General features: G+C 42.7%; 1 protein-coding gene across 11 annotated transcripts in view; it reads left to right on the forward strand.

Moving 5' to 3' along the window:
* EPHA6 (EPH receptor A6) overlaps nucleotides 1-26,415 on the forward strand; it is a 750,202-nt gene that overhangs the window by 345,339 nt on the left and 378,448 nt on the right. For all 11 annotated transcript variants that reach the window (XM_053308761.1, XM_053308767.1, XM_053308762.1 and 8 more), the window contains one exon: nucleotides 16,299-16,454. In XM_053308761.1, coding sequence (XP_053164736.1) covers nucleotides 16,299-16,454 — 156 coding nt within the window. The remainder of the gene's footprint in view (nucleotides 1-16,298; nucleotides 16,455-26,415) is intronic.

A 26,415-nucleotide genomic window follows, 5' to 3' on the forward strand; every position in this document is an offset into this window, starting at 1 on the left:
GTCCCACACTTCAATTTCACAATGCCTGAACCAATTTGAACTGAATCGTGTACAGTTGTAGGGACCCTTAGGGACATCCCAACAGTGTAGTTTGTGATGATGTCATCCACCCTGATTCAAGAAGGCAGATGCATAAACTTTTGAGGCACAAGTGGGCTAACTTGTGAATCGCCTAACCAATTTGAACCAAATTTGCTACAGCTGTAGGGGAACATGGGGAAACCTCAATGGCATAATTTGTGTTGATGTCATCCACTCCAATCCAAGATGGCAGATGGGTGAAAATTTGAGGCACAAGTGCACTAACTTGAGAACTGTCTAACCAATTAGGACCAAATTAGGTATAGTTGTATTGAGTGACACACAGGGACACCTCTATGGCATAGTTTGTGATGATATCACCCACCCCGATTGTAGATGACAGATGTTTAAACCTTTGAGGCTCAAGTAGGCTAACTTGTGAACCGATTAACCAATTTGAACCAAATTTGCTACATCTGTAGAGACACACAGGGTCACCTCAATTAGTTTGTGATGATGTCATCCACCCAGATTCAAGATGGCGGACACATAAGCTTTTGAGGTGCCAGTGGGCTAACCTGTGGACTTTCTAACTGATTTGAACCAATTTTTCTACAGCTGTAGGGACACATAGGGATGCCCCAATGGTGTAGTTTGTGATGATGTCATTCACCCCACCACATGATGTCATTCATGGTGAACGTGTGAACATTTGAGATGCAAGTGGGCTAACTTGTGGACTTTCTAACCGATTCAAAGTAAATGACGTACAGTTGTAGTGAGTGACACAGAGGAACACCTCAATGGCCTAATTTGTGGTGTCTTCCACCCCAGTTCAAGATGTTGGATTCGTAAACATTTGAGGCTCAATTGGGCTAACTTGTGAACTCCCTAACCAATTTGATCCAAATTTTGCTACAGCTGTAGGGGCACATGAGGAAACCTCAGTGCTCTTGTTTGTGATGATGTCATCCACCCTGATCCAAGGTGGCAGACATGTGAACTTTTGAGGTGCAAGTGCACTAACCTGAGGACTGTCTAACCGATATGGACCAAATTAGGTACAGTTGTAGTGAGCAACACACAGGGACACTTCAATGGTGTAGTGTGTAATTATGTCATCCACCTCAATCCAAGAAGCAGATGCATGAACATTTGAGGTGCAAGATATCTAACTTGTGTATCTTGATTTGAACCAAATTTAGTCCAGTTGTACAGATAGTGAACTGAAAGTAGGCAGATTAGTTCTTACTAGAACAACTTGTTACCATGATATTTTAATTGTATTTTTAATCTATGATTGTTTGCTGCTTTATCCATATGGGAAAGGTGTATGAGAGAGAATGAGAGAAGTGGCTGAGCATATATGTGTGTATATGTGTGCATATGTATGTATATGCAAAGCACCAAAACAGAAATATGCAGTGATGCTTAGAAATGTATATTGCACAGGAAGTCAGTTCAGACAGTATGTCACCAGGTCGCTCAAAAGTGTACGAGAGGAATATGAGAATACACATCTGTCTCCCTAATTAGCATGTCAGTGAAGCAGCACAATGGATGGGGGAAATGTGTCTACCCAAGACCCTCTTGCACACATTTGGGGATGACTGGTCAGTAAAAGCAGGGGGGCACATCCTCCCTTCCTGGCAAGAAAACAAAGGCTTTAGCAAGATAGAAGGGGAAACTTACAGCAGATGGAGAGAGCCAACTTCCTCTGAATCCCAGAAGTCAGCTTGCTTTGTCAACTCCTCTTCCCCATGCTGCAACCTCATGATTTGGCATACGAACTAGCATTCACTTTCAAGCTAGTCTGTCTTGTGATTGCTTGGGGGCAGCAGTACCATCGCCACACCAGAGGAATAAAAAAAGAGAAAATATATATGTGCTGTGGCAACCAGCATGTGTATTTTGCATTTTTTATTATTATTCCTTCAGAGTGGTGGTGATGTACCTGCCCCCAAGCAATCACAAAGCAGACTAGCTAGAATGCTAGTGTCAGTCTGCCCAATCACAAGGCTGCAGCAGGGGAGGAGGGGAGTGGAGAAGCAGACTGCAATCTTCTTTCTGAGTCTGAAGAAATCAAATGGGTTTTCCCCCTGTTGTCTGGTGAGTTTTTACTTTCCACCCCCTTGCACTCCTCAGTCTGTCCTTTGTTTCTGTCCCCTTGCCGCCTCCTGGGTTTATTTATTTATTCATTCCCTCTCTTCTATTCCCCAGCTTCTCCTTTGATTCTGTCCCCTTGGTTTATTTGTTTTTTATTTCTTCCCCCTACTTGCATACCCCAGCCTCTTCATTTCTATCCCTTTGCCTACTTCTGGAGGTTTCCCAGACTGGGGGCTTTACTGCGGGAAAAGTGGTGTAAGTTAGGATTTTAGGACAAAAGTATATAAAGTGAGTACAAGCATCAATAAACATGAACTGGAGTAAACTGGGCCTGTTCACATTGCTACCATTTACCACATATTAGGACAGGTATTCTTTTGTTGATTAACATTCATTCACTTATCCATCCTGCCTATGTCTAGTCAATAGGGTTGTAAAGGAGGTGGGAGTGTCCCGCCTCTTGCTTCTGATTGGGTCATTCACCTGTGACCAGGTGGTGAAGAGAATGCAGGAGTGTCTATGTGCATGCATACATGATGGCCCCCAAACCCCCATGTCATTTCCTGTCTTCTCTATTTATTTTGCCAGTGATCTTGTGCAACAGCAGCTGCATTGTGTAGTGGTGTACTTGTGGAAGAGCAACATGGGATTTTTAATTTAAAAAAAAAAAAATCCAAACTGGGGAAAGGAAAAGGAAAGGGGCTTTCCACTGTCCTTGCCCACCCCCCCACGCCCAGATGCCAGGAACAATTCTTATAAAAGGAACAGGAACTGGACATTGGTTTCCTGTGTGCCTGTGCAAGAACAACCCCAAATGTATATTTTTAAAGGGGTGGGGGACTGTACAGATCACAGCCACACTGAAAAGAGGCACATGATCTCCCTTTCCCCACATGCTCCCTAGAGAGCAAAAGCTGCTATGGATTTTGCAGTCTCTTGACCTTAGCCTTGTTCTTATGTGCTGTTGCAAGCATATTAGAACTCTAGGAAAAATAGTTGTTGTTTTTAAATTATACTAGTGGGCCCGGGCACAGAGCATCTGCGCCTCTAGTTGGGCCCAGCCATCCCCCCCATGCCCGCATGCCTGGCTTTCTGGCTGGCCAAGTGGCCACTCCCCACCCCCACCCCGCCATCCCCCCAGGCCAGGCTCTCCCACTGCTGCCAGCCAGGATAGGCTGGCCCACCGCTGCTTCCTCCATGCGGCTGGATCAAGGCCTGCTGCTGCCGCTGCCTCACCCCAGTAGGCGGGCCAGTGCCAGGCCATCCCACTACCACCTCCACCTCCTCCTCCCAGATGGTGGGGCTTTGCCCACCATCCGCCCGCTGTCCGCCCATCTCCTTGCTGCTGCCATTCTCCCTGCCACCGCCTCCTCTTCCTGGCCAGTGGGGCTTTGCCTGCCTCCCGGGCTTTGCTCACCAGCCCTCTGCCTCTTGGCCACTGTCATTATTTCTCTCCACTTCAATGCTGGAACTCTTGCGCGTTCTAGAGCATCTGTGCATTACTACTTGATTGCTCCCCTCAGCTCAGAAATCTCACCACCCTCACTTGAGTTGCACTCCTGCTCCTCCTCCATCCTGTTGCTTCTTTCTCCCTCACCCTTCTTGGTTGTGGCTGCAGCATTGCTGCTGCCTATTGACCAAGCTGCAGCCCCTATCCCCAGAGACCTCCTCACCCTTACCCGAGCCCCGCTCCTGCTCCTCCTCCCAGGAGCAGCAGCAGTGGTTGACCGGGCCATTCCTCGCTGCTGCCACCACCATGGCCGCTCATTCCGCTCAGGCCACTGACAGGCCCAGGCTCATCCCTTGCCTGCCTGCCTCCCTCCCTCTGACAATGGCCTTGGTAGCCCCAAACAGCAGCAGTGGTTGACTGAGCCCTTCCTTGCTGCTTGTGCTGTCATGGCCGCTCATTCCCCTCAGGCTGCTGACAGGCTCAGGCCCATCCCTTGCCCTTCCTTCTCTCTTTCTTCCCTCTCCCTTCATGTTTTTTCTCTCTGTGTGTCCCTCCCTGAGTTAACAGATTTTGTTCACCTTCTTTCCTCATCTAATTCACAGAACGGCATCCTCCTTCTCCTGAAAGGGCTCTTTCCTCCCTCACGACCCCTTTCTTTGCAGACCCCTGCCCACTATCCTATATAGATAGATAGATTCCTATCCTCAACAATCAATAACATCTTTCGAGCAGTAACAGTTGCGTTCCAACTGACCTTAACCATCACAGGGTTCTCCTCCTTATCTGCATATGGAATCCCCACTGCACAATCACCACAGTGCCACAGGCTGTGTCTTCGGTTTGTGCGTCTGTCTTATGAAGGCTCATCTATGCATAATTATATTACTATTAAAGCACATCCCATAATGTTTTATTCGGAGCGAGCAAGACCCTCCCCTGCAACATTGTTTTTAGAACATTTCCTTTTAGGCCAATTCCATCTTTAGACCAAAACAATATTTAGAGCTTCTTCCATGTGTTATGCTGTGACTACATTTGTATTCCTGATGGTTTGTTTTGGATTTTATTTATTTTTTAAATGCTGTTTATATCTTCATTTTAGCTGCTGTTTTGATATTTTGATATTGTAGCATGACATGTGAGTTGCTTCATTCTTGAACTGAAAGGTGGGAATAAATATTTTAATAGATAAATAAGTACAGTAAAATAAATGCTGGGGTTTTCCAAAATACTGGCATATGCTTTCAAATCTATTTATTTTATGTTATTTTTGTTATGGAATTTCATTAAACTTCACATTTGGAGTCTTCAGTACCAGTGAATATTTCCTTTTTTTCCAGGAAATAGGGCGCAGCAGCCAGACTAACTTACTCAATATTACTACTCAGGAGTTACTTTATTGGATTCCTTAATTTTAGTGGGACTATTCAGGATAATTTTAATTTGGATGCTGCCCAGGGACTGATTTCACCTCAAAAATAAAAGACATTAAAATAAAAACTCTTTGAATGAGAGAAGCAATATTAACGAAAAGCAAGATTATCATTACCCTATAGTAGCATAGAATGAAACAAAGGAGATATAAGTGAAATGAAATAAAGGAAATATAAGTGAAAGATACTTACAGACCCAACCCTACAGATGTTTGTCAAAAGTAATTTCAGTCACATTAAATTGAACTTACTGCATTATGTGCAGGATTGCAACCTTATGATATCTTCAAGCACACATTATAGGTCCCATCAAAAATAAATTGGACTTAAATGTGCTTTAAACTGTATTGCCCGTCTTTTATGAATTAGAAACCATGTATTTCATAAGTTTTTAAAAAGTTATTTTCCTGTTCTCCTGAACAATTTTGAAAGATTACTTTGTCAAATACAAGGGGCACAGAAGTCAAGGTATACAGTAAATAACTAGACTCCTCTTTGCCATTTTCTCTGACCTTTTCTATGACAAATGTGTCCCAGACCCTTTTAAGGAATCTAATTGTATCTCTGAGGTTTTTTTTAAATCCTGTTTCCAGCATACAACTGTGGAGCATGTCACACTGACCAAAAATGAGAAATAAATGTACAGTTCCCAAGCAATCATTTTGCTATGAGATGATAAAGATAATATACAAGAGGCCTAGAAAAATTGGGATTCACTTTTTAAAAAATGGTGTACAGGTCCCTTGCTGGAAACTCTTCTAAAGGGGATGCAATCAGATAAACATTTGCATGACTCTGGAACCTGGAGCTGGGGATGGTATAGAAAGTGCAGAAGAGGCAGATTGGGGTATCACTCACTCAGGCACCTAGTGACACCATGTCAATGGGATCCTCCCATACTGGATGACCCAGAAGAACCCCAATGAGTACCCTTGTCAATATCTAAGGGCCAAGACTTGCCAACATCCTTCAAGCTGGAGAAAACCTTTAAGGACCTCCCATCCAAAGTGGAGGTCTCCCAGTGCCTGAATAAGTGCCTGCAAAATCAGGCAAGGCCCCGTTAAAAAAAAAACATCGCCCTGCCTGGGCAGTAAGCTACAAAATCCAATAGTTTGCTGAGAAATACTATTGGGGCAGCATTCCCTTATTGTGGAATACCCAGCTCCTGCATTCTCCTGAAACTCTGGCCATTGTCCTGAAAGTTTGAGTCAACTGTTACCCTAGGAGTCAACTGTTCTCCAGGTTTGTTAATGATACTGCTCTTGGGATATTGGCAAATGACCCCTAACTAACTTTTGAGTTTGTGTGGGGAATCAGCAACCCTAGAGAGAGCTACTCATTGCAGAATAAATTTGTGCAAAGCTTTGGTCATGGAAATGACTGACAAAGAGTTGAAGTCAAATGCATTCAGGTTTATTTAGAGTTTAGGAGGGTGGAGCCAAGATGGTAACCAGTTAACAGCTCAACTCATGAGCTCCTGCCCCAAACTGGACTTTAACCCTGCGCTTCCTGGGCATGACTTCCTACCCCCAGGGGGAGGAAAAGATCTTGCAAGAGCCTGCCAGCAAGAGTCCTGCCAACAATAGTGGAGGACGGGTTGGAAAGAAGAAGCAAATGAAAATCAATGCTTTCCCCTCAGAGGCAGCAGCAGGAGATGCAAGCACTGTGTGTACCAAGAATAGATTTATAGCTCTGGGCACAGAATCTCCCTCCCTTTTAGTCAAGGAGGCTGCTTCATGCAAGCCGGCATCTCGGAAGGCAGCTATAAATCAAACTCTGATACTGTCTCATCAGAGGGCTGAGCAGGGAAGCTCCTAGAAACAGGGAGGAAGGGGTCCCATAGCTCCCGGCCACGCACCTCACCCCTCAACTGACCTTGTCACACAGCAGGTCAGTGATACCTGTTTAATTTCAGCTGAATCCTTAATAATTATCCTTGGCAGGTTGAACATCATTGCAGAAAAAATGGACAGTTTAAGACAGGCTTTTGAGCAATTCGTCGTAAAGAACCAACAGGGGGTTAAAAATACAGTTGATGTCATGAACTCCCAAACAGCCCTTCTTCCCCTTGCATCTGACTCACTCCCCACCCATAAGGCAACTTCAGGGCTTTCAGGAATGAACAGCTACCCAAGTTTCCAGAGAGCTCTGCAAACATCTCAGATTGTCCTTTAATTTCCAAGATATAATTATCACAACTTGGCTAGCCACCAGGCATTTATTAACTCACTGTCTTATCTCTCAAACTCACAGACAGAAACTATTGGATTAGTATCATACTACTATGAGACTTGTATTTTGGATGTTATATAAATGTGTTAAATACATACATACATACATACATACATACATACTACCTCCCCTCCAAACTGAATGTGAAAAAACTCCATCTAACCTTTCAAAATGTAGCAATGGAGTATGTGCTTGACACATTCCCTGCAAATTTACAACATTGTGACAAGCAGAGGTGTCCCCCCCAAAAAAAGCCTTTAAGAAACCTTATCTCTGGCCAAGAGATTCACAGCCCATCTGTCAAAGTATTTAACCCCAATCACAATAAATTATCTAGTCAAGACAAGACTCAACTAACTTTTTTCCACAGAGATGGCTTTTGCAGCCTCACAATCCCATCCATGATGAGATGCTCCAACTAAAAAATAAACTTACTGAAGTTATGCAAAACATAAGACCACAGCCAAGAATAAAAGGGGTCTCATGCCTATTATTTATTTATTTATTTATTTATTTATTTATTTATTTATTTGATTTTTATACCGCCCTTCCAAGCTGGCTCAGGGCGGTTTACAATTAAAAAACAGAAATCATTAAAAATAATTAGAACAGAAATACAAATATAAACACCAATTTAAAAATGTCTTAAAAAACAATTAAACTTTCAAAACAATTAAAACCCTGAAAACCAGGTTTACATTAAAACAATTAAAACTAATTAAAAAACCTGAAAGTCCAGACCAAACAGATGGGTTTTAAGGGCTCTCTTGAAGGTCAGTAAAGAATTAAGATTATGAATTTCTGCTGGGAGTGCATTTCACAGCCCAGGAGCAGCTACAGAGAAGGCCCGCCTTTGAGTCGCCACCAAACGAACCAGTGGTAACTGGAGACGGACCTCCCCAGATGACCTTAACGTGCGGTGGGGATCATGTAAAAGAAGGTGCTCTCTAAGATCTAGATGCCTAGCCTCAGACTCAAGAAGTGATTTGGATCTGGAACAGGATATGGAAATTCAGCTATCACGTGCAATCTCAAGACGCTCCAGCCCCTCAACTCCAAAATCAGATCATGCTTCAGACATGTGCAACGGGACCAACCTGATGGAGGTAACTCCTCCCCCCCACCATCAGACAGTGGCCTGACTCAGAGGACTCTGATGAGGAAGTGACTGGTTCACAGCTCCCTGAGGGGAGCCTCCTGTAGGAGGCTAAGGAGGAAGCCCCTTGGATGGAACACTCACCTGCTGCCAAACAGCAAGAGATTGCTGGAGAGCTGTTGCCATCTTCAGATGGGGAGGAGCCGGAACCAAGCAGCAGACCTGTGAGCCACGTGCAAGGCTGGAGAGAACACCAAAAGGAGCAGCATGTTGGCCATCGTAGAAGCAGCCAGTTGGCTGCAAAGTCTGACAAGGCTGGCATCTGAACTTGCAGGCTAAAGGCTGGCAGGGGTCTTAATTGGCTTCACCTAGTGTGGCACCTTGAGGAACTATAAAACCTGACCACTCCCTCTGCCTCACGCTGGTTTCAACTGACCACTTTGGCGTGCAGTTACAGCACCTTGTGTTGTGCACCTTATTCCTGATTACTCCTGTGTTCTTGACCCTTGGCCTGGTGATTGACTCATGACTAGCTTCGGCACCCCCTGGACTACAGACTGACAACCAACCCCTTTCCTAGAATTGACCCTTATTGGACTGGCCCCTGACTACAATTTATGGACTGACAGTTGCAAGGTGATACTTTCCTTTGACTTCACTTGCTACTAGTAAAAGCTTATCTTACACATTCCTGCGGCTGCTTGATTTATTGCGGAAGCGTGCACCTGTAACACCCCCCAGCTACTGAAAGTGCACCTGTTAGACTTTTATTCACAAACTGAAAGTGAAAGTGAAGGTGATAATGAAAGAGACAACCCTGGAACTCTGTCTCTCAGGCTTCCCCCTGGTTGCCTCCTAGATTCCGGTGCTCCTGCTCTACAAGATATATGCCCCAGAGGGCTTCTTGCTTCAGAGCCACACTTTGACAGTATTACTGCTCTTCTCTCCTCAGACAGATTGTCTGTGCCACGGGTCTTCTGCATCCTTCCCATGATGCCCCCTCATTCAACTCTGGCAGATATCTTCTACGATGGAAGAACTGATTCATACAAGCCCTTTGGCATTCAATGAGAATGAAGGGGAGAGCCATGCAGCACCCCACTCCCTGCCTACAGCATCTCCTCATCAAGAAGGCCCAGTGGCACAGCCCCACCCAAGGCCTTGAATCTGTGGAAGCGCCCACTGCCTTGCAGGGTCTGGGAACTGTTGTATCTTTGGACAGTGACTATCTCAAGAACATTAGCGAGCTGAGCACCTAAGGCAGCCTTCCCAAGCCAATGAGCACTCAGGTCTTCCCTGCTGACTTCTCTGTACTGGACCCTAGACAGCAGGCTTGTGTGAAGGACGTGTTGGACCAAATGAGTGCCTCACCAGTTCCCCGGGCCAGAAGGTTTGGTACTAGCAGATGCCCCCCCCCTCCCCATCATGGCAAGAGCTCCAGTCTCCCAGCTTGACTGCCGGAGATTTGCTGATACCTATACAGAGTTCTCCTGCTCAGAATTAAATTACCACCTCCAACCTGTGAAATGCTACATCCCACAGACCAGTATAAGATCAAGGTCCTGTCATGGAATGTGGCTGGGTTGTTCCGTTTCAGAGACCCAGACTCCACCAACTTCCTCTCCGAGTTTGATATAATCCTGGTGCCGGAAACCTGGACAGCGGATAATCTTATGCTTAATGGATACTACTCGAACAAAGTGGGGGCAACTCCTAGGAGAGGCTGAGGGGGACTTAAAGGTGGCCTGGAGATATTAGTCTCCACTACCCTGCATGCCACAACATCAGCCCTCACCCCGCTTAAACAAACTGCTATGGCTATTCTAATTCACCTGGGGCCCAGCTCACTGCTGGTCATCAATACATACTTCCCGCTACAGCATCGAAAACCTGAAATGAACTCTGTATATGTGGAATTCAAAGATTATACAGATGACTTTGTGCTGGCCCATCCTGAAGCACTGGCAGGCAGGTTTAAGCCTACCTTCCCCACAGATTATACAGACTGGCCACATGTGCACCGCACTGCCATGCACGTGATTGCCATGCCAGCAACTGGCGCAGTGTTCCGCAATGACCGCGGTGCATTTGGGGATTCCCCCAGGAGACCAGTGCTCTAGGTGCTCATCTCTGTGTCAGCGTGGGTTGCAAGCAGCCCACGCTGACACACAATCTTGGAGCCTGGTTTAACAATGCACTCGCTCCATTAACCCAGGCTAAGACCAGGCTTTGGTTCTGGGTTTGGTACCATGGTACTTCTGGGATCCACATGGAGCCCAGCGGTTTTCACAGGCAGCCAATCACAGGCCTGGCTGCCTAAGCCTGGGCTTAGCTGCTTGTGAGAACACCATCAATGTGTTTCCAGTGAGAGATCTGTCAGGGTCTTGCTGTGTAGGCATGCGAGGTTGTAAATCTAATTCCGTCTGCTAATTTGTGTGTGGATTAATGTCAGATACAGTACAATTACTATATGATACTGGATTTAGTTGTATTAAGAGCAGAGTTCCCTCTTTTCTTCCTGTTAGAGGACAATAATGTTGGATTCAGCACACTGAATGGTGTTTTCAGGACAGTATGCTACTTTCTTATGTTTCTCTGAAATACCTCTCAACTTTTATAAGTGTTAATAAACAAACAGTTGCAGAGATGCCACAGGTCTCTGGTGTTCTGTTTTCCAAACAAAAATGGTACTGTGAAGCAGTTCCTCAGCCTCTTTTCCTCACACTCCCCCAGCCCTGAAAATGTGCTGTTGAATGAGTGCAGAGGTTGCAGGAAAGGGAATGAAAGAAATCTGGGGGGTGGGGAGTACATTGCATCTTGTTTGCATCTTTATAACAAAGATTTAATAAGTCTCTTTCACATAGCTTTAAAGTTACTATAAAATACTTAATTGATTTAATTTGGGATATGCAATAGGTTGGTATAATTGGTGCTTCTCTGGTGTGAATTTGCATCAGCTCTGCTACCCACTTAAGTTATCTCTTCTTTTCTGTGCTGATAAACTTTTCAATAAGCTTTAAAAAGCCTTGGTTCTGGCAATATCTCTATAGAAAATCTTACATTTGCTGCATATATTCCATCTGAAGGTGAAACCTGCTACTGAAAATTGGCTGAACTCTGCCTCTGCACATGGGCACTGAGATGCTTATTTCAGATTCTGATTGCATATGCATTGGCCTGTAAAAAGAACTTGCTTATTTCTTTTCATCTTGAATCTGGCAATCAGCATTCTGCACAGTTCAATTATTCCTAGCCTGTGATTGTTTGGACTTTCTCAGCATGTTATCATATTATATCTATAAAGCACTGATTTTTATTTTAATGTATCCAGCAGTAACCATGATGGTCTCATTTTATGTTTGGCCTTGGGGTTTTTCAATAGTTCTGTAAAAATTAACCATAAAGTTTTTGCACTATCTGCCTTGCATGAGGGCATAACTGGATTATTAGCTATACTTACTTGGGCTGACTTTGTTGTAAAGTGAAATGATCTTATTTTCCAAAACGTGCTTTTCATATTATATTTGCCAATCAGGATATCAAGGCCATGCGTCGTTTCTGTATGCTAGAGTACTGGGAAAATATATTTGGAAATGTATGCTGTAGATAGCTTTAGAATATACAGTACACACAGAAGCAAGTTGCATGTTCTTAAGTTGTGGTATTTTGATGGCTATTTAATAAGAATTGCTTTCAAATACAGTTCCCTGTTTGGAACTTAAAACGTATTATTTATTTATTTTCATATTTTTATACCACCTGATGGTATAATCTCTAGATGGTGTACAAATTGTAATATTAAATATCACCGATTAAAATACATAAAACACAAGAAAACAATATAAAACAAATTATTAAAATCATTACAATTAATTCTAATTAAAAGTTTGTGAGAACAGGAGAGTCTTGAGGGTCCTCCTGAAAACAAACAGAGAAGGAGATGCTCTATTTCAGCAGAGAGCATATTCCAAAGCCCTGGGGCAGCCACAGAGAAAGCCCAGTCCTGAGTCGCCACCAGATGAGCTGGTGGCAACCATAACCGTATTAGATAGTTAAAAAAAAGAAAGAAAAACCCTGCTGGTTTAAGACCAGAGTTAAGGCTACCACATTTTGGTTCAAGCTTCACAAAGCCAGGATATTGGAATTATAGATGTGCCACATGATCAGTAATCATGTTGTGCAATGTCATGAATTGTGTTCACTTACAACATGCCCTCCATGCACCCACACTTTTCCTTGGTTTTGAGGCCCAAATCAAGATGGGGTGAATGGGATATCTGGAACCAGCAAAGATGTCCCACATTGCCCACTGAAGGCGAGTTGTAAGCAAGCACATTTTGTGACATTGCACAATATGGCACATCTGTTAAGGCATCAGCCTTAGGTTCCAGTTTCTTAATTGGAAGAAATTAAGATAAGAGATAAGAAAGGATGTGCAAGGGGAAGAAAAACATGCTGCAATTCTGGGAAGATTTACTCAGAAGTCATCCCCTACACTGCTCTAACTACCCACCTGACTTTCCCAATATGTCTCCCCTCCCCTCCTTCCCTGAGAGTTCACATTCCGTCACTAGCAGAATAGGCATTGCACCTGCAATTAAATCAGGTTGACTTCCCCTTCTGATGTCATAGAACTGGCAGAACATATCCACATTCTGACTGCAGTATCGAAACAGTAATGCTCTTCTTAACTTTGTCAGGACTTGCTAGCCATAGGCTTTAATGGTAAGGAAAACCTTAATAACTTTTGAACAAAAATTCCCCAAAACATTAAAATGCACTCCTCCTAGACAAGTATGACAAGAGTATGTCAGTCATTTCTACCAGGATTTGAAATAAATGTATGCTACACTGTTCTAAAGATTGGAGAAACAAGGACCAAAATGTCAATTTTCAGCATTTTACTTACTGTAACTGTGAAATCTTTTATCAGAGCTCGTTGAAATTAGGCACATGTGTAGACCTCATCAAGTAGAACATGCATGTGAATTCTCACATTATTACCTCAACCCATGTCATATTTATAAGTACTAGAATTCTGAAGCTTATAATGGTGGGACCTTTTTTCTTTTTGCTACTTGCCTTGACTAAGGTGGCACTCCCATGCCCATTTAATTGTTCCCCCTTAGCAAAGTCAATCCTTTGCAGACAAGAGACTTATAAACCATGATCTATAGAGTTCAGTTGGAACTTCATGCAACCATGTTGCCCTTAAAAAAAAAAAAAGTCAGGCCCTTGACTATGGTTGGTTTGACAAGAAGGGGCAACTCCTCTTCCTGAACAGCCAATTGATGGTACATCAGCTTTGTTTAAAATTTTATATGCACAATCCATCTTGTATCATTGTGTATATAAAATATGGAATCGCCCTGTGGGTGATTCCAGTTGGTGTCGATTGATGGTGAGTGTTCTGTGTCCTGGCCCCTTTCTTGTGGGGTAACACAGGGCTCAATCCTTGCTCCCATTTTCTTTAACATCTACATGAAGTCACTGGGCCTGGTCATCCATCAGTTTGGGGTACGTTTTCATCAGTATAGTGATGATACTCAGCTTTATATCTCTACCCCTGGCCAAACAAGTGATGCCGTCCATGTGCTGGCTCAGTGCCTAGAGGCTGTCAGGACTTGGATGGGCCAAAATAAGCTCAGCCTTAATCCTTCCAAGACCAAGTTGATCTTTTTTAATTTTCAGTCTGGCCAATTGCCATGTGTGAGTTTATCTCTTGACGGGGTTGTGCTTCCCTTGAGAGAGATGGTTCGTGATATGGGGGTCCTTCTGGAATTGTGGCTCCTGCTTGAATAGCAGGTGGGGGCTGTGGTCAAGGGTGCCTTTGCCCAGCTTTGGCTGTTATCCAGTTATGGCCTTTTCTTGACTGGCAGGCCCTGGCAACAGTAACTCATGCCTTTGTTATCTCTCGTTTGGATTACTGTAACACACTCTACCTAGGGTTGCCTTTGAAAATGATTTGGAAGCTTCAACTAGTCCAGAATACAGCGGCCCCCTCCTCATGTGTGGCCATAGATTTGATAGTGTCACACCTCTTTTATGGTCATTGCACTGGTTGCCTGTTCACTTCTGGGTCCAATTCATAGTGCTGGTTCTCACCTACAAAACCCTTATGAGCTTAGCACCTGTATATCTCGGCTGGTTGTATCCCATCCTGTGAAGTCTCCCCAACTGGCCCTCCTTAGTGTCCCGGGCCCCGGTGTAGTGCATGGTGCCTGGGCCCATAGGAGGGCCTTCTCTGTGGCCACCCCTATTCTTTGGAACACCCTCCACCCCACCCCCCGATTCATTCAGCCCCATCCTTAGTTGCTTTTAAGGCCCTTCTTAAGACCTACCTGTTTTGACAGGCATTTAATTTTTTTTTTTTTAAGGTTATTGGTATTGTTGTTCACCGCCTAGAGTCTTTGGAGAAGGCAGTATATAAGAAACTTTTAATAAATAAATAAATAAATAAATAAATAAATAAATAAATAAAAGTTACGTGTCAGGATCTTGCTTTCACATGTGTATATTCCCTAGCTGGATCACGGTGGCAGTGTTTTGTGAAAATCTGGTTACTTACAAATTTCAGATTGAGAATAAATTATTAGGCATATAAATACATGTAGTGTTGGTCTCAAAGTCTAATTAATTCCAGGAGTCCAGTCATGCTCAGACTGCTTCCACAGGAAGCATCTTATTAGAGATGCCTCTAAGAAGATCTTATTAGAGCATCAATGGTTCTCTGTGCGCATTCCACATCTTCATCATAGTATAAAATAAACTGAACATTGTATTGAACTGCTCTCAACTTTACAAAAGTTTATATCAAACTCTGATCTTTCTTAATGAATCCAGTTCATTAGTTATACATGTAAACACTGTATTAGCATTCTCTCTAGTGATGTTTCAAGAATGAGTAGAATTGGAACTATATACTATATCATGATCTCATGTATTGTTCTTGGAAACTTAATTTGAGAAATTAATTCACTGAAAAAGCAACTTTTCCTCTTTACAGAGATCCAATCCTTCCTTCATTTTATTATGGAAGGTTTCCTACAGTGTTTTTCTGTCTTTCTCTTGTGGATGCAGAACCTAAGTTATGGTGGCCCTACCCAAGATGCATGCCACCTGACCCTTCTGTACATTACTCTATTTTTCAGAGTAGTTTATGGAAAGATGGGCATTTGAAAACATCACACAAGTGCTTAGAGGCAAAATTACTGTAGCATCTTATTGATGTGTAGAAGCTGGTGGTGGGTGTGGTTCTAAACAGTGGGAAAGGGGAAAAGTGTCCTTTTCCATTACTTTCCTCCTGAAATATCCCTGTATAGTGCATGGAAAGGAAAGACTTCATGGCATGCATCTCCCAAACCCTAATCCTGCCCTTCTGGATCCTTACTATAAAATTTTAGGGTTTGAATGAGTCATTTTATTCTTTCCTCCTGTCTTTTATTTCAATAATATTAAAATATTATTCATCCTAACTGAGAAGCTCACACAACCTCTCCATCTTTTGATCCTTCCTCCACCCTGCTTCCCTAGGGCAAAACTGAGAGCTGCCCACAGAAAGTAGTGTAGCATGTCCCTACCTGTCCCCTCCCAGCCCAAAGAAGGTAAGGTGGCAGCAATGACAAGAGCCTACCTCCAGACAATGGGATTAGTTACTTTTCATCATTTTTCTTTTCTGAATGACCTTGACATTCCATCAGATCCTGAAAGCTCTCCAAGAGCGTATTTATTTTTCATTTTCATTTACAAAACTTATATGTTTCTACTCATTCAGGGAGTCCCCTGAATATGTAGGAACACTACTTTTTTGTGGGATGGTGGTAGTGGTGGTGGTGGTATATCATTTAGCTTCCAAATAGATAGCCAGCTGGGTTTGCTATTTTGGTATACATGAAGATGATAATAAAGATAGATTTACTTAACCATCTGTTCTCCCTTTTTTTTTCCCTTTCCCCCCCAGCATGCAGGTCAGGATTCTATAAAGCATTTGCTGGAAATATAAAGTGTTCCAAGTGCCCTCCACACAGCCAAACCTTTGTAGAAGCAACATCGGTGTGTCAGTGTGAAAAAGGTTACTTTCGGGCTGAGAAAGATCCACCAACTATGGCATGTACCCGTAAGTCTGATCCAAATTGGTGTTTGAAATTTTTCCCTTGTCTCTCTCATTATCTCTACAGCTAAAAATAGCACTTATTTTATATTCCTCTCACAAAAACTAAAAGCACGAGAGCTTGTTTTTGTTAATCAAGAATGCAAATCAGGTTTTCACTTAGTCCCAATGCTCCTTTAAATAAGTAAAAAATGTTCTTCAATCTAAATTGCTTTTTAAAACAAAGTCCTAGAAAAAGCATTACAAAAACTCTGTTATTCACATAATAGCCACCAATTTCAAACTTGAGTACCGCTATATATGACTGATATCCAGACTAAATTTCTCATGAGTACTCAAAGTTAATCATAATGAACTTGTCCCATTAATTTCAATAGGATGACTCATGAGTAATTTAGGGAGGCTATCAGTCTCTCTGGGTGTGTGTATGTGTAGGTATATATCTTGTATTCATTTGAGGTCATGTTACAATAAAAATGGTTTCTGACAACAAAACTGATATACCCTCCTTTTCTTGGAGTAGAACAGAATGTTATAGCTATATAACAAATATATTCCTGACATATTGGCATAAAAAATTAAGTATCCCAAAGAGAGGGGTGGGAAGCATATCATAAGTTATTTTGTGGCATATCTGAAATCTCTAGCATTTATATCCTAATTGCTTTTTTCCTAGTTATAAAACAAAAGTTATGGAAATGTATGAACATGCACAAAGGACGTACATGTACTGCAATATATCTGTAATGTGTGTATCTTGAAAATGCCCTTGAGAAGATAAATATCAGCCCTTTCCCACAGATCCAAATATAGGCGCATGAAATGGGGCTATAACATTATTGCTCAGGATCAAATGACCAATTAAATAAAAAGATCAAGCTATTCCAATTCCCATCAGCCATTCCTAAAGGCAGTCCTGGCTAGTTGAACGGTATAAAAATTCATCTGGAAGTTCCATTACAGAACCAAATATAGGGTTTGATAGTATCAGCAGAATATCTGACTTCTATAGAACCAAAAGTCTTAATACCCCAAATGAGGTCACTTGAAAGCATGGACCAGAAATTGCCTGTTGTGTAGGCTTTGTAAATAAATGGTCACTCCCAGAATCACACCCCGCATTGCCCATATCAAAGCAGCTCCATATCAAGGGGGCTAGGAGTTATCCTGCCTTCTTCTGGAACACACCATATGCCAGATAGTTTTGAATCCTTTATACTGACTTATTTGATGATAGTACTTATGCCATCATTCCACCACTGGCACCCTCGCATGTCCCCCAGCTGGAAGGTGGGTCTCATGACTTCACAGTCGCCCTTCCACCCCATGGCTCTCAGTGAGGTTTGCCAGCCTGCCTAATGGGTATACCTTCCGTGAGATATTGTTTGCAAGCTCTCATTGCATCTATTTGGCTGCATTGGTGAGGGGCAGGAAATCTCCTGTTCTGAGCCTAAATAAGTAATTCAGCTAGCCCTATCCCACACTCCTGTTTGCAGATGTACTGGGTCATGCTCTACGGCGCTCTCCAGATCTTCTGCCAGGTTGCAGAGGGCTTCTGGAGAAGGGTTAGCTGGCTCAATAAACTGGATACCCCAATTGGCAGTATGCAGGGCTTAGTCTCCTTATACCATGTCTAGCGATCATGTTACCCGACTGCCCTGCTTCCATCTATCTTCCCATCTAGTAAGGATGTGCAAAAAATTTCGGGCACAGAATGATCTGTGCCCGAAATGAGCAATTTCGGGTGATTCGGGGCTGAACCGAATCACCCCCAATGTCCCCTGATATTTTTCAGGCCCAAGCCAAATCACCCGAATTTCGGGCCTGAAAAATTTGGGTGATTCGGTTCATGGTTGATTTGGGGGGATTTTTTGAAGTTTTAGTGACTTTGGGGCAGTTCGGGGGCATAGCATGGGATCTGGGCAAAATGAGTGGGGTGGGGTGGTAGTGCCTAATGGCTGCAGGCTACCACCCCAATTTCAGGGGGATCGGGCAAAGGGCTGATTTTTGGGAAATTTCTGAAATTTTCATGTCTTTGGGGCAGATTGGGGCAGATTGGGGCAGAAAGTGGGGACTGGGGCAGAATAGTGGGGTGGGGTGGTAGTGCCTAATGGGTGGAGGCTACCACCCCAATTTCAGGGGGATTGGACAAAGGGCTGATTTTTTGAGAATTTTTGAAGTTTTAGTGACTTTGGGGCAGTTTGGGGGCAGAAAGTGGATCTGCCCCAAAAGAGTGGGGTGGGGTGGTAGTGCCTAATGGGTGGAGGCTACCACCCAAATTTCAGGGGGATTGGGCAGAGGGTTGATTTTTTGGGAATATTTGAAGTTTTGGAGTCTTGGGGCAGATTGGGGGTAGAAAGTGGATCTGCCCCAAAGGAGTGGGGTGGGCTGGTAGATAGTGCCTAATGGGTGAAGGCTACCACCCATCCCCAATTTCAGAGTGATTGGGCAGAGGGGTGAATTTTGGTGAATTTCTGAGGTTTGTCTTCATAAGGTGAAGTGTGCTAAATTGATTACTTCCTCATATTCATAGTAATTGAGAGTGTGAAAAAGTGAAAGTGGGGTCATGAGAGTTGTTTAATTGAAAAAAAAATCTCATTTGCTATGATAGAATGAGAATTCACACCTCAGAAGTTTTTTCTGAGGTGTGAATTCTCATTCTAGCATAGCAAATGAGATTTTTTTCAATTAAGCAACTCTCATGACCCCACTTTCACTTTTTCACACTCTCAGTTACTATGAATATGAGGAAGTAATCAATTTAGCACACTTCACCTTATGAAGACAAACCTCAGAAATTCACCAAAATTCACCCCTCTGCCCAGTCACTCTGAAATTGGGGACGGGTGGTAGCCTCCACCCATTAGGCACTATCTACCAGCCCACCCCACTCCTTTGCGGCAGATCCACTTTCTGCCCCCAATCTGCCCCAAGACACCAAAACTTCAAATATTCCCCAAAAATCAGCCCTCTGTCCAATCCCCCTGAAATTGGGGTGGTAGCCTCCACCCATTAGGCACTACCACCCCACCCCACTGTTTTGGGGCAGATCCACTTTCTGCCCCCAAACGGCCCCAAAGTCACTAAAACTTCAAAAATTCTCAAAAAATCAGCCCTTTGCCCGATCCCCCTGAAATTGGGGTGGTAGCCTGCACCCATTAGGCACTACCCCCCCACCCCACTCCTTTTGCCCAGATCCCATTCTATGCCCCCAAACTGCCCCAAAGTCACTAAAACTTCAAAAATTCCCCAAAAATCAGCCCTTTGCCCAATTCCCCTGAAATTGGGGTGGTAGACTCCACCCATTGGGCACTACCACCCCACCCCAAAGTTTTGCCCCTGGGCCCCTTTTCCCCCCTTAATCGATTCAGATTCGGATTCAGATTAAATCCAAATCCGAACCGAATCAAGGGTGATTTGGGTGGCCCATATTCGGGAACAAAACGGAACAGGGGTGATTTGGTTCGGGTCCCGAACCGAATCACCGAATACCCGAATTGCACACCCCTACCATCTAGGTCATTTTCTGCCTTTTAATACAGCAGTCCCCATTATTTGTTAGCATAGTGGGATACTGGATCCCTGCTAGGGATGAGAAGATTTCCTTCTTTCTGTTCCTTCGATATCAAGATTATTTCTGTGTGTGTTTAGTGAGGCACACAAGTGCACATGTGCATCGGTAAAACACTACACAAAAAATATGGATACAATTGTATATATGTTCATATAAAGATTGTGGGATTTTTTGCCTTATCAAGGTTCTTAAATATGTATTTATTATTTTATTTTTCAAATTTTTAGACTGTCCCAAACTTCTGTCTCTAGGCAGTTTACAACAACATGAAACAGATTAAAAATGAAAACCTTAACCACAATTTAAAAACACAGTCCAGTTTAAAAGGTTGGATAAAAAAATAAATCTTTAGAGACTTTAAAAAAGTTGTTAGAGATGGAGAGGCTCTTATTTCAGTAGGGAGTGCATTCCAGAGTCTCAGGGCAGCAACAGAGAAGGCCTGTCCCTGTGTAGCCACCAGACAAGCCAGTGGCAACTGCAGATGAACCTCTCCAATGCACAGATGGAAATTAATAATTAATAGTGGAGGAGAGGCCCAACTGCTGAAACCGTTACACTGGCTGCCGATATGTTTCCGGGCAAAATACAAAGTGCTGATTATTACCTTTAAAGCCCTGAACGGCTTGGGCCTGAGATATCTTAGAGAGTGCCTTCTTTTACATGAACCCCACCGCACATTAAGGTCATCTGAGGAAGTCCGTCTCCACTTACCACCGTTCGTTTGGTGGCGACTCAGAGGTGGGCCTTCTCTGTAGCTGCTCCCGGGCTATGGAATGCATTCCCAGCAGAAATTCATAATCTTAATTCCTTACTGACCTTCAAGAGAGCCCTTAAAACCCATCTGTTTGGCCTGGCCTTTCAGGATTTTTAATTTGTTTTAATTGTTTTAATGTTTGCCCTGGTTTTCAAGGGTTTTTAGCTGTTTAAATGTTTAATTGGTTTTATTCTGTTTATATAGTTTTGATTTGAATTGTTAACTGGTTTAACTTGTTTTTATTCTGTTGTAAACCACCCTGAGCCATTTTGGAAGGGCGGTATATAAATTGAATAGATAAACAAACAAACAAACAAACAAACAAACAAACTGAATTGAGCAAACTGTGAGGAGTGGCAACATTTACATGCACAGTGATCTGTATAAAATTTGGAAATTAAAAACAGTAATTGTGAACTCCGAAAGTATTAGTTCCACCTTGGGGAAAAGACTAACACCAATACTTAGAGAAAAACCAGATAAGGATATGTTGAAAAAAAATTTGCCACCAAGAGAAAAGTAAAACAAATCATTACATTGCTGCTGAATGCAGAAATGAAGACATGTGACACATCACTTGGATCTATGTAAGGCCACAACTTTATAAATTTGCTTATCTGCATGGCGTGTCCTACCTACCTGATCCTTTCCCCCTCCATGTGCCTAATGCCCCATAGGGTAGCACTTGGGAGACCCCACACTGACTCATGTCTCAAACAATCATACATTCTCCTCATGGCCCATTACAGCCAGTTGCCATTACACCTTAAAAAATGTTCAAGGGCTCTGTCACTGATTTTCCTGAACCCCAAGCAAATATTGGGGAAAGTTGGTCTGTCAAGTGAGAGCTATTGTATGGTGTCCCTCAGGGCTCCATCCTATCCCCAATGCTTTTTAACATCTACATAATACTGCTGGGTGAGATCATCAGGGGATTCGGTGTTATCAATATGCTGATGACACCCATATCTATTTACCCATGACATTGTCACCAGGAAATGACATATCTCCTAAATGCTTGCCTTCAAGCAGTAATAGGATGGATGAGGGATAATAAATGGAAGCTGAATCCAAACAAGATGGAGGTACTAAGATGGAGGACCCTTACTAATGGTGAGGGGTCATAATTTGAGGGGTGTGATAGAACTTCCTGTTCTGGGTGGGGTTCCACTTCTGCTAAAGGAGTGCTTTAGAGGGAGTGCTTCTGGACTTAGAATGGCTGTTGCATAGAAGGAGGAGTGGACTTGTTCTCTGTTGCTTTTGAGAGCAGAACTAGAACCAATTGGTTCAAATTGCAAGGAAGCAGATTTAGGCTAAACATGTCCTTACTGTAAGGCCTTTTTGACAGTGTAACACTCTGCCCCATTTAGTTTTCAAATGGAGGGTGGACAGCTGTCTGTCAGGTATGCTACAGCGGTTTCTTGCATTAAATAGGGGGTTGGAGTATAAGGCCTTCAACGTTCCTCTGACCACCTATGATTCTGTTAAAAAAGTGGATATTATACATATACTGGCCAGGAGTCAAAGCTACCACACAACAAGTTCTACATGCCCAGCAGAACTATGGTTTCTAAAACAGCAAAACAATTTTAAAATCCAAAATAAATTCAAAAGGAGTTTGAGGTATAGCGGGGAATCTGCTATTCAAAGGAAAATGACATAAAATTAGAAGTTCTCATTTGTGTCCAGTGTAGCTCTCTGGATTTGGTATATAATGCTTTTCTATACAAGATACTCTGCAGATATTAGTCTCCTACAACACAAAACTAGGCAAGTCATGATGCTTGCTATATGTAGTTGAAATACATTAATTTTAAAATCATCAGTGCATTTGCTTGCCTAAACAGAATATATGGTATGAGAAAATCCCTAAGTGTGCTGCACACAGATGTCTGCAAAAGGTTTATGGCTGCCAGTTTTTTCCAGTGTGACATATAATCTATGCATAATTTATAAGTGATAACAAAGCAATCAGACCACATTCATAAAAATCCCAATGACACATAATTTAGCAGAATCTGAGGATTAGAATTAATTGTCTCTCTTTGTTCCAAGTTCTAAATCTTAGTAAATGATTCACTGCATGTCATTACAGCTTAATATTTGCATGAAATCACAGTTTAGATGGCATAATTTAATGGCAATTAAAAACCTATTTAATCGTCATGCAAATTGGCATGAGGGCCCTTGAGTATGAAGGGTGTCTATTTCTCTAGTATCTACAGGCGGACAGTTATACACTTTTAAACACCCCTACCACAATTGGTACCAATTTTCCTATCCATAACAATATGAATGCACAATAAATCATATTTTTGTGATAAAGTGAGCATGCTGCTTCGTACAATGATTAACCATCATTTTAAAATGGCAAAAATAATTTCTGTACCATTTTTCTCTTCAGTATAGTTTTTCTCTTCAGATACCATCAATATAAAATCATACAGAGACAAACTAAATGATGATGATGATGATGATGATGATGATGATATTATACCAGCCACATCGCAATACTTGAACCTAGTATCATGCTGACCTTCTCAGTGGAGCCAAATGATGCTTTAAAGACTGAAGGCAGTTTATTTACACAATATATTTCTCATTCAGTGGCAGCTAGTGCTTGCTGGGATAGGAGGGGTGGTGAGCAAGGCAACATATGTCTTTAACATGTTAATAAGCCCCACCACTACAACTGCCTTGCCACTCAGCTGGCCAAGGCTAGCCAAGGCTATTTTGGAACTGAGCCCAGTAAAAATCTCAAATCTATACTAGGTTCAACCCTGAACTAGCTGAAATGCCTGTGCTCAGCCAGCAGGGCGGCAGCAGTGAGTCAGCAGTGAGTCAGCTGAGTGGCAAGGCTTATTACCACATTCAAGGCAAACTCTGACTTGCTTACCAGCCCTCTTGCCCCAGTGAACATCAGTTGCCCTGTTCTCATTCCTGCAAGTAGTTCCATCTCTAACGGAGTACATATGTATATGAGCAAGCAAACATTACCCCAGTCCAGCTGAGTGCATATGCAGAAGCAGGGTTTCGCATGTGTATTCCTAACTGGACATGGAATTGGGTATGCAGCTACGTACTGCATATGGTTCTGCTCTGAAAACTTTCATTGAAAAGCAGTATATTTATAAATGTTTGTTGTTGTAGTTTCCAACCTCTTGCAGCTGGGGTTGCACCCAAGCAATAATCTTTAAGTAACTAATATTCTGGCTATTGGCTATTCAGGAGTGAGGGGGGAGGAAGGTTAATGGGATTGTAGCTTCAGAAGAAGGTTTATGTATGCACATCTCCATCTGTTAGACGCACATTTCAGTGGACTAGAGTGAACAATTGCCAATCAGCAATCATGGATATAGTCAGTAGCAATAACTATGAACATGGTGGCCTGAGCAAGAATTATATTGTGAAACTTGGCCCTGAAGAATTAAAGTTACAGTCAACATCCCAATAGAGGTGGCCCTCATTATCTGCGGTTTTGGAATTTGCGGTTTTGCGTATCCATGTTTGGGCAATATATACCCAACCTCATTATCTGCTGTATGCAGTTTCATGTATCTGTGGTTTTCGGCAGCACAGTCCTGCCTTTACATGGTATAGTAAGTCCCAGAGACTCAGTTAGTCCCTGCTAACTGAGCAAAGAGGCACCCTTTTAAAGTGGTGATTCCCTTTATTTAGCGGGGGAGAGCAACTGGCCCTACCCAATCCTACCACAGCATCCCTCCAGTGGCCGTTGCTGGTGTCTATCTTATGGTTGGTTGGTTTTTAGATTGTGAGCCCTTTGGGGACGGGAAGCCATTTTTATTTATTTATTTTTATTTCTCTATGTAAACTGCTTTGGGGGCTTTTGTTGAAAAGTGGTATATAAATATTCATCTTGGTCATAGTAGTAGTGCTCTTGCTGCATTTGCATTGGTTTGTGAGAGGAGTTTTTTGAGAAGGAGGGTAGAGTGCTTTGGTCTTCATGTTTAGAGGTTTTTTGGCTTATAAAAGCCATTTTGGGTAGCATTTGGCAGCCTTGGGTGGCCTTTGGTATCCTTAGGGAGCCATTGGGAGCCTTTTTTGAGCCATTTCTGTGGAGCTTCTTGGAGCCACTTTATGGAGCCTCTTGCAGCATTGTGCTGCCCTCGTAAGATGCTAATTATCACTTTTATAAATTTTAACTTTGATGAAAATTTATTTTTAATTTTAAAATTCAAATTAAAAATGTTATTTGTGATAATTAAAGTACTGTATTATTTAATTTAAATTGGAAACTAAAATTCAATTTAAATTTAAAAAATAAACAGTGATTCTAATTATCCATTGGAAATTTATTCTCCTCTCACTCCCCAATTCTCGCACACTCCTCTATGTGTTTATTTGAAATGGATTTAGTTTTGTGCAGCCTCTTTGGCCAACCTACCAGCCAAACAGGCCAGGGGCTTGTACTACTAAGTGCTGGACTTCAACTGTGGGGTGAGAAAATGTCATGATTATGCATTGCTGGAGGAGCTGGAGAGTGGAAGATCTGAGGGGGCCGAGGTAGAGTGCTGTGCTCCATCCTTATTTCTGCTTTTACCCTGTCTTTTCAGAGATTTTTCAGTCATTTTCCTGGGCTCCAGAATCTAACCCCCTCACCACAGTTCCCATTGAATTAAGGTTTCATTATTTGCAGTTTCATTCTCCATTATTGTAGGCCAGAATGGAGCTCCCACAAGTAACAAGGTATAACACCTGTTATACATGTCACCCAAAATATCTATTACTTAACACTAATCACTCACATCATTGTGCTAATGATTTGAATGCTTTGACATCGCCTCAAATCTGGCAAAGCAGCAGTAAAACATTCCATGAAGCGTCACTGAAATAATCAATGATGGAAGGCAAACATTTGGAACATGTGATTCCATTGGTTTGGAATCTGCACTGGCTCCTGATCAAGTCCATTTAAGTTGCTGGTTAAAATTCTAAATGGCCTAAATGGCCATTTGGAGTATCTGAACAGTAAGGCTTATCTGTTCCCAAATGATCCTGTCCACCCACTAAGATCTACTGGGGAGGCTATGTTCCACATTCTTCTTCTATATGAAGGGAAACTGAAAGTTATTCAGGACAAGGCCTTCCCTGTGGTGGTGCCTATATGTGGTACCAAACATAAGTCTTAAGCTGAAGGCAGGGGTGCAGGTCCCCCTGCTAAGCATTTGAGGAGTTTCCCTTCTTTTTACTGAAGTCCTTCCTGCCAAACCTAACAACCTATATCTCCCCCTCCTCCCCAAAAAGAATATCTTTCCTCCGTCCAAAATAGGAGGTGCTCCTCTGAGAGGCTTTCCTGGCCCCTTACCTTTTAACCTTCCACAGGCTGGTGAAAATGGTTTTTTTGTTAGGTGCTTTTAGTTTGCTGTAATTGCTTGGTTTCTATTAGATTCTCTTGTTTATTTTATGATACTGCTCCTTTGTACTTTCAGTTGATTTTCCTGTTCTTCTTATAGCAATAGCAATAGCAATAGCACTTACATTTATATACCGCTCTATAGCCGGAGCTCTCTAAGCGGTTTACAATGATTTCAGCATATTGCCCCCCAACATTCTGGGTGCTCATTTTACCGACCTCGGAAGGATGGAAGGCTGAGTCAACCTTGAGCCCCTGGTCAGGA

The sequence above is a fragment of the Hemicordylus capensis genome, chromosome 3 (assembly GCF_027244095.1).
Source record: "Hemicordylus capensis ecotype Gifberg chromosome 3, rHemCap1.1.pri, whole genome shotgun sequence".
Taxonomy (NCBI): Eukaryota; Metazoa; Chordata; class Lepidosauria; order Squamata; family Cordylidae; genus Hemicordylus; species Hemicordylus capensis.